The sequence below is a fragment of the Amphiura filiformis genome, chromosome 7 (assembly GCF_039555335.1).
Source record: "Amphiura filiformis chromosome 7, Afil_fr2py, whole genome shotgun sequence".
In the NCBI taxonomy this organism is placed as follows: Eukaryota; Metazoa; Echinodermata; class Ophiuroidea; order Amphilepidida; family Amphiuridae; genus Amphiura; species Amphiura filiformis.
In genome coordinates, this window is record NC_092634.1 from 31,539,589 (window position 1) to 31,549,020 (window position 9,432).

At 36.4% G+C, this 9,432-nt stretch overlaps 1 protein-coding gene across 1 annotated transcript; it reads right to left on the bottom strand.

Moving 5' to 3' along the window:
* Positions 1–7,683: 7,683 nt before the first annotated feature.
* LOC140157793 (beta-1 adrenergic receptor-like) lies at positions 7,684–8,661 on the bottom strand. Its single transcript, XM_072181041.1, has one exon. The coding sequence runs from the start codon at positions 8,659–8,661 to the stop codon at positions 7,684–7,686; it is 978 nt and encodes a 325-aa protein (XP_072037142.1).
* Between the last annotated feature and the right edge of the window lie 771 nt (positions 8,662–9,432).

A 9,432-nucleotide genomic window follows, 5' to 3' on the forward strand; every position in this document is an offset into this window, starting at 1 on the left:
AAGTGCATAAACTAAGTTATGCTTTGGCGGTGAGCGGCAATCTTGGCTGAAGTCAAAGTAACCATGTAATCCAGGTGGTATCAGCATATCGAAAAAGAGCACTTCAGCAGTTCCCAGTAGAATACCATAGAGCCAAATCCCACCAATAATACACAGTATTCGCTTTCTGGATTGGATCCTCAGATATTTGGGATACTCTCGGGACAGAAGCAGAAATCGATCTATGCTTATCGCTACAGTTGTTAGCATTCCAGCACTGACACATAGATTGACCAGAGATTGAAAAAGCTGACATCCATATTTGCCATATGGCCAAGGTTTCATGGCAAGTTGAGGTAAATGATAAAATTGAATCAGTCCTACCCCAAGGTCAGCACATGAGAGGTTCAAAATCAATAAATTACTAGGTTTCTGTCGCAGAATTTAATTCGCACTTTAATGAAAGCAACTATTGTTGCAATGTTGCATATGAGAGTCAAGATGGCAATAATGCTGACAACAACTACATACAGAATATGTAGATTACTACTTATATCCATTTTGTAATGATAGGTAAAATTAAAACTATTCTCAAAGCTGGAAATCTGGTAACCTTACAGCTTCACACAAACAGCTCTTTTCAAAATGTTTTTTTTGTGAATGATCCTCAAACAGCCAAACAGGGACTTGATCTGAAAGACTGATGTTCTCCACAAAGTTGGACCTCTCACTTAAAATGAAGCCTCTCACAGTCAATCTCTTGTCTAAAATGATCTTATCATCACCTGTGTAGCTATTATGACCATTTGCAAAGGTGAAGGATTATTGCTTTATAAGTTTGTGTCGCTATTAATGACCATTCGCAAAGGTGAAGGATTATTGCTATAATAAAATTGTTTAAAGTGAAACAGTTAGACCTTTTGACCTCAAGCAGAGACACTTCCGGGTCATGCTTTGTCAGATTATACTTTCCCAGGAGTTTCCAAGGCAGCGCGATTGACATCGTATTTTGGCCAATGAGAGTCGTGCCTTTCTGCGGGCCTGGTCACGGAGGTCGCAGATTTTGTCATTGCATATGTTGACCAGCAATCGGATGGACGAAAAAAAAAATTCCCACCCACCTCTCCCATTTTAAGGGAGATTTTGTGTTATCAAATGCCTCAAAGCAAGGACATTTAGACAAGCAAGTGATTTAAAAAAAAGTTTTTTGTTTATTAAAGCAAGTATTGCTGTCATGTTTCACAGGCTGAAATGGAATCGGAAAAATGAGCCAACCTAAATTGAATTTTGTTTGACATCCATAATTGATAATGAAAGTTTTCAGCCAATATAAAGATTCCTTTTTTTTTTTTTTGTAGTGAATATATCTCTGGTCTCACACGCCGTAGTGCTGGGCAAAGCAGCTGCTCGTTGCACTCATTTGGATTCCGCGTGTACAGTCGAGTGTCCACTGCAAAATTTAAATTGGGTCCAGAATTTTCACTTGCGCTCTGAAATCATATTTTTATTGTGTTTTGGGATTGGGATTCATGTTCCTCAGTCGGGTGGTCGCTGAAGAAAAGAAATTGGGTTGAGCCTTTTCGCTTTTACTTTGGTATCTCCCCTTTTTTGTTTTTTTTATTTGGTTGTGTACAAACCCTGTGTTTTTATGCTTAATGGCTGGAATCTTTATTGAAGAATATATGAAATAAAATTATTGTCTATCCTGATGGTCAATAAGTGGTCCCAAGAATTTGCGTTCCGTGTGTTTCATTGTCTCTGTCTGGGGTTAATAACTTATTAAATGAGATAATGGTCAGTGTTAAAGAAAAGACGGCCTCTTGCAATTGGTTACAATATTCTCTTCCAAAAATAGCTTTCTTTTATTACATTTGGAAACAATATTTGATTAAAACACTTTTTTCAGGGATGTCCTGAAATTTTTAGGTACCGGTAACCGGAGAAAATAAACCAAATATAGCTGGTCAACAAGTAATATTATTGTGCACGAGCAGAGCTCTATCTGTAAATCCCAATTTAAGGGAGTGGGTGCTAGAGAGGTTCGCCCTAATGGGCAAACCTGACTTTTTAACATTCTCTTATTTGATTGGTTAAAACACTTTCTTTTTTTTCAACATGTTCAGAGATTTCTTGAAATTGTTATTTTGTAGAAATAAAGCCTATCAGCAGTGGGTGTTTTTGCAAGCAATTGACCATGAACAATTAGCTCAAGGCAAAGCTTTTAATTGAATCTTTGGAAAATTGACATTCTAAACTCTTTTAAGATGCGTAAAGATTGAGCAAGATTATACTTTAAAAAAGTATAATCTTGATTATCTTTACGCATCTTAATGCATTTCCATTTAAGTAAGTGGAAAGTTGATGGCTTGTCCATTTTGATGCACAAAGGTGCAATACATAATGGTAACATGATGGTAACGTTTTGAATAATAAAATATACATGTGTGAAAACGTATAGACCTTCCCCTACTGTACAAAGCCTTTTGTACCTTTCTTGTGTTTGGTTATAAACAATTTATTTGTCCAGAGATGTTGTGACATTTTCAGTTGAATAAAACCAAGCAGCGGCCATTAGGGAGGAAGGGAAGTTCAAAAAAGAGGACCTTTCTTGAATGAGAAGGACACTTGTGCAGATTTATTGAAAGTGTAAAAGTGTAACTATAATTGAAGACCAAATTAAAAAGACTAGTTTGCGTCTGACGTCAGGGCAACGGCGCGGTGTGGTTGGTTGCTGAACTGCACAGTACTGCATTTTTGGTCTGGTTGACAGGACGTCAGACGCAAACTAGTCTTTTTAATTCGGTCTTCAATAATAAACCCCCCTAAAAGTTAATTTATTCACCGATGCTCATTGGTAATTAAAGGTCAGGTCTATTGCAAAAACAAGTTTATCTCTATTCGAAGAGAATAATTATTACATTACAAGTTGACACTCGTTGCAATTTTTGTATGCGTATTTCTCCTGAAAAAAGAGAAATTGTGTGGGTAAATTCGGGCTCGTATGTGTTCCTCTCCCGTTTGAAAAGAAATTAATTTTCAAGGCAGCGGGCTATGACGTAAGGAAATGAAGCGGACACTACACCATGCTGTCATTTACTTTGAGTTGTACTATTATTTACCATAACAATGCTGCATAACAACATGCAGACTATTGTTCTCATTTCGGAAACAAAGTCCACACAGTATTGTTACTATTCGTTTGCTTTGTAATATTTCATCCAACTGAATATCGCACAGGGAAATCAGATACATGCGTTTGTGGACTTAAGGTTACACAAAGAAACGTATAAAAGACGTATAAAGTTGTTCACTAAAACAAAGTTTTCTCAGTAATCAAATATCGCAGCGAGTGAAATGTTGGTGCATTGGATGTAGCTTAACATTTGTTTGTGTGTTTATACAAATTTTTAGAATACATTTGAAAATCCTTCGTTTAAAGCCTTTTTACGCACCATGTTCACAAGATCAAACATTTTTTAAATGTGCGCCCCGTATAAAACCACGCCGAGTGATTGTTTTTTTCTTTTTTGTATTGTACTACAAATCGATCAAAGAAATAATGTTGCCATGGGGAAGAACCAAATACAGTACCGATTAAATTTTAAAAGCCATTTTTGGGGAACTTTTTCGAGAATCTGGCTTGAGAAAAAAATGCTTTGTTACCAACATTATTTCTCAACTGTCTGTCGATTACTCTACCATTTGATTTTCATTCCAAATTGAAGCTACTTTTGCACAAAGAAAAAGAGTTTTCGATGCGTCCGACTTTGCGGGGGCAATGCGCTTGTTTATCATGACAGCCTGTATGAACTATTGAATATCATAGTCAGTTTGAGACCATCAGTTTTCGTAAGCTCCCTCTTCGGCGCAATCGATTAGCGCGCTTGACTCATACTCTTCTCGACTATGTAATGGTTTTGAGCTGGTCAACGAGTACAGGTTCGAGTCCCTGTGTGGTTCAATTATATATTTTTTTTCTATTTTTTCTTACTTTTCTCTTTTTCTGTCTTCTTTCTTGTTCGTTTCTTTCTTTTTGAATGCAGTGATTGATTGTTTTTGCCGCATGCCGGTTTTTTAAATATTATTATTGTATAATTCATGAATAGGCCTACCAGTCTAAATAGGCGCTGCCTATATAAGCCTATGAATATTTTTTTTTACAAATTAGATATCATTGTTGGTTTTGTTAGGCTACTAGGCCTATTATAGCCTATATCGGCATTGATTTATTTCGCGACAGATATCATCTAAGGATAATATTTAAAAAATTGAAAATTGATCAAATACCACAGGAACATTGCAGAAAACCGGCTTCCCCCACCCCGGCAGCCCCTACCATGGTTTCCCCATAGGATGACTCACGTGTCACGGTTTCATAGGTTCGTGGTCATTGTGCATGTAGATTGATACACCAAGTACGCTTGATTTCATTTTTTTCTGCATGGCTGTTTCTATTATTAACTTACGCCCCTCTGGAATCAAGCCTTGAAAAATCCACTGTATAGCCTTAACACGGTTTATATGCTAGTTTGAGATTGATCATGATGAAATTCTAAGTTCAAATTATTTATTTATTTTTTAGGCCTAATATTTCTCATGATATTGATATACATATGAATTGTAATATCACAATTTACTAATATATAAAAAAAGAAGCGGCTGATTTTATCCATATGTTTAAAAACCATTAAATTTGTAATACTTAATTTTGATTTGTTTTTCTGTGAACAACAACAGTATACGATGTGTCCTCGTTCGAAGGAACTCACCGCTTAAGTTGTTTTTTGCGGAATATCAATTTTAAACGTCTTATTTTCTCAAAAAAGGAGTCATTTTCATTGTCCTCATAATACCAGCTTGCCAATTATATGATGTTGTTTTTGCAATAGACCTGCCCTTTAAGAAAAAAGCATTCCAGTAGCAATGAGATATCAACTCCATTTGTCACTGAAATCTAATTTACTTGAGGCCAACAAAGGTTAGTTGTCCAATGCACACCGGCCCCACACCAACTTTGAAAATAGGATACACGTTTTTATTACTATATACCGTGAATTTTAAAAATCCTTAAAGGATGTGTCTGGCAATCACAACATTATGCATTATATGAGTGAAAATAATTCGTCGGCCGTATCATATAGTGACGTATTCGACATTATTAACATTTTTGAGAAAATTAGTATTAGTTTGTTATGTTCTACTCTATATATTCACCAAAAAACCATGCCCCAAAGTGGCTTAATTAGTAAGATATTAATTAATTTATTTATGCCGTATTTGCAAAACCTTGAAATGTATGTATCACATAACGACGTATTTGCCGATCACCTATACGGCGCAAGCTGCAATTTGAAGAATTTGCCGTAGTGACGTATTTGCGCGACTTTGTCATTTTGCAGTAAAATTGCTGTTTTGTCCTTTACACATTGTAACGTATTTGCGCAATTGTTTCACATAGTAACGTATTTGCATGATGTATTTTATTTATTATTTATTTTTTGCAGAATAAGTTTTAGCTTTAAAAGTGATAAGTGAATTACATTGAAAATATGGTATATTTGCATTACGTATAACCAGGTTTTAATCGGCAATAATGTGTTAATAAAGATTATGCAGCAAATTAAAATTGCAAATTTTCAATTCGATTTTCTTGAAATGCGGATTTTGCAAATACGTCGGTATGTGATACGGCCGACGAATTATCAAGCACAAATCATATGGTTTTATTTGAAACAAACTTATATTGACCATAAAAAAACGAATTAATAGAGTCGTCTCTCAATACGCGATATTCAAAATACCCGGGCGCCGAAATTGTCCAGTGCAATGACGTCCCAGTAATACAATGAAGGCTGACAACAATTGAGCACAAGTAACCATGACGTCATTCCACTAGACGCAGACATTTTGAATATCGCGAGTTGAGAGCCGGGTGTTTTTATTAGTTTTTATGGTCAATATGAGTTTGTTTTAAATAAAAGCATGTGATTCGTATTTGATAATCATTTTTATAACACATAAGGCATAATGTTATGATTGCCAGAGACATCCTTTAAGGCGTCAGTTACCAGCCTTTGCACAGTATTTTGGTAGGTCCTGAAATTACATTCTGAATACGAATCCTTCAGTCTGATATGTTGTTGTGAAATTCACGATTTAATACAGATTTTATAGCAAATTATTAAACATTTACATTTTCTTCTATTTTTGACATACGAGGGTCATTCCAAAAGGTCCACCTCAATCATCATATCTCTGTTATCTTACGTATGATTATACTCTTAAATATAGGCTAGCAAATAAAAGTTATTTGATGCCAACATGATTTTTGGTTGTTAAAATGTGTTGGTTAAAGCGAATACAGATTTGGTACATCGGAAACGGCTAAAAACTGAAGCCAGAAGTGCATCATATTGGAGCTTTGGATAATGACTATAAAAATGTTTTTAAGATGTGGTTGTGAAACTGCTTACTCGGGATAAATATTTTGGTCCTATTTAAGCTCATCGACATGCTTTGGAACTTTAAAACAAAATGAAACATGTTTTATATGAAGAGATAACCTCGAAGGGTACAACAGACACACAAATCTTAGTGACATTTGCCAGTTTTCGACTAGACCACATTTAAGGTGTAATTCGTAATTACGTCCTATTTTAAGCAATATATGGATGCATCTTGAGGTGGAAATAAGATGAACAGTTTGTTAATAACATCGTGTATACTTACAAAATACAAACACATTGCATAAGACTTATTTGATTTTAACTTATGAACCAATTAATATGACTTGAATCATTAGTGTTCACCCAATCGAAGTCAACAACGTATGGAAAAGGGTCAATACGAAGGCTATTCTGAACATGTGTCGGTTTTGTAGTGCAAAAGACACGATACTCAGTAAAACTGTTCTATCTGCAAGCTTCACATTATTTCCCGCATTATATGTACAAAAAAATTATAGCAATTTAATCATTTTCAGAAATAAATCTATAATGATTTCCACATAGATGTTTTCAACCTTAGCATTTCCTTTAGGACCGTTTCTAAAAAGGTATGACTCCTTAAACTGTTGCCTTTATTGTGCTGACTGAACATATGAATGTAAACATGCTTCATGTCCAGTATTATAGTCTGTCATGGTAGCGGTTTTTGTTGTGACATAATGCACACTGCGTGTTCCGTTTTCTGCTCCAATGTTCCGTTCTCCGCTCTCATCAAATGATAAGCTTTGTTTGGGACTTTATTATTTCTCACGCTTCGTCTTGCTGCTTGTACTTTTCTGCAAGCGGAGCGGAATGCCGCCAAAATTGTTTCCTGTTCTTATACGTCAAAGCGGTGCTGACCTCCCAATTTGACTTGAATTCAACTTCTAGTGCTCTGCCGCTTTAGGCAAAGCAGTGGAGTGATCGATATAATAGGCTTGCCGCTGGTCACCGCCAGCGTTTTTGGTGCGACTGCGCAGTGAAGCATAATCGTCATCAGAGCGACAAGCGGCAAGAAAGTATGAACCCAGCATTGTGCACACCAAACAAAGAACTGTGTATACTAACCCTTTATTGTTATATTGAGCTAATGCTTTTCCTTCAGTTATCATCAGATGAAAGCATTTTGATTTGCACCATCTAACTTATAGTCAAGCAAATTGTATTTGTAATTTAAACTTTGCTTCACTGTTAAATCCTGAAAAGTGTTTGCAAAAAGTCACCGTGAGTTGCACAGAACACGTTTGTAAAACCTGCGTATCTTAATCATGGTAGCTGCATACAGAAATGGATTAATGCAGGAGTTGAAGTACACTAAATATACTAGTTGGTCACGAAGGCGCATATTATTACACTGGGGACAAAAGGCAGTTATGAGAGCATACAATACAAATGGCAGTGTACAGATGTTGACAACCAATACGATAGCACCAAGTAGCATAGCTGCCTTCTTGTAGCGCTTGTTGGCTTCAGCTTCAGCCCTAGGTATAGCTGCTCCATGAGCCACTGGTATAGAGGAGCTACCACTTGGTCCTGCAGCATCAGCGTCGTTGCTAGGATGAACCATTGGTTTGCGCAATTTCCTTACCAGCTGAACTAGAACTGCAAAACTGAATGATTCAATCGCAAGGAGTGGACCAAATGTAACTAGTATGAACAATATCAGTGCATAAAGCAAGGTATTCAGTGGCGGTGAGCGGCAATCGCGGCTGAAGTCAAAGTAATCATGTAATCCAGGTGGTGTCAGCATATCCCACAAGAGCACTTCGTTTGTTCCCAGTAGAATACCATAGAGCCAAATCCCACCGATGATACACATTATGCGCTTTCTGGATTGGATTCTCAGATACTTGGGATACCCTTTGGACAGAAGCAGAAATCGATCTATGCTTATTGCTACAGTTGTTACCATTCCAGCACTGAAGAACAGTATAGCCAGGAAGTGAAACAGCTGACATCCATATTTGCCATATGGCCAAGGTTTCATGGCAATTAGAGGTAAATGGTAAATTTGAATTAGTCCTACCCCAAGGTCAGCACACGAGAGGTTCAAAATCAGTAAATTACTGGGTTTCTGTCGCAAAACACTTACTTTAGTGAAAGCAACTATTGTTGCAATGTTGCCTATGAGAGTCAAGATGGCAATAATGCTGACAACAACTACATACAGAATGAGTAGATTACTACCCTTATCCATTTTGTAATGATAGGTGAAAATTAAAACTATTCTCAAAGCTGGAAATCTGGTAACCTTACAACTTCACACAAGCAGCTCTTTGCAAATTTATTTGTTGTGAAGGATGCTCAAACAGCCGAACAGAGTCTTCACCTACAAGCTTAAGACTGATGTGCTCCACAAAATTGGTGCTGCCTTAGATGAGGTTGATTTTTTGTGTCAATCTTTTGCTTAAAAATGATCTTATCATCACCTGTGTCACTACTATGGCCATTTACAAAGCTGAGTATCTTCGCTTTAAGTGATGAACTGACTAGTAGTATAGATGAGATAATGGTCAGTTTAAAAACACACATCTTGGTCACACTATTTTCCTTTTATCTTTCTTAATCTGAAAATAGCTTTCTTTATTACGATTGGAAACAATATTTGGTTAAAACAGTTGTCTCTTTTCAGGGATGTCCTGAAATGTTTATGTACCGGTAATAGAAGAAAATAAACCAAATATAGCTGGTCAACAAGTAATTGTGCATGAGTGGGGTGCTAGAGAGGTTTCCCCTAATGGGCAAACCTGACCTTATGACATTCTCTTGTATGTTTGGTTCAAATAAGCATAGGGTAAATGCGTGATATTTGAGAGTAAAATGCGCGCCTGTTTTTGAAAATTGCGCAAGTTTTAACCATAATGCATGATCCCCCCCCTCAAAAAAAAGTTCAAATTATGCATTATTAAAATTTGTTTACATTTTTCTTCTATATTTTCCTGTAATGTTTTGCGACGGCCCATTTTCT

What these genes read in the sequence shown, in the direction of transcription:
- LOC140157793 (XM_072181041.1), bottom strand. Translation starts at nt 8,661, where the DNA reads ATGGATAAGGGTAGTAATCTACTCATTCTGTATGTAGTTGTTGTCAGC.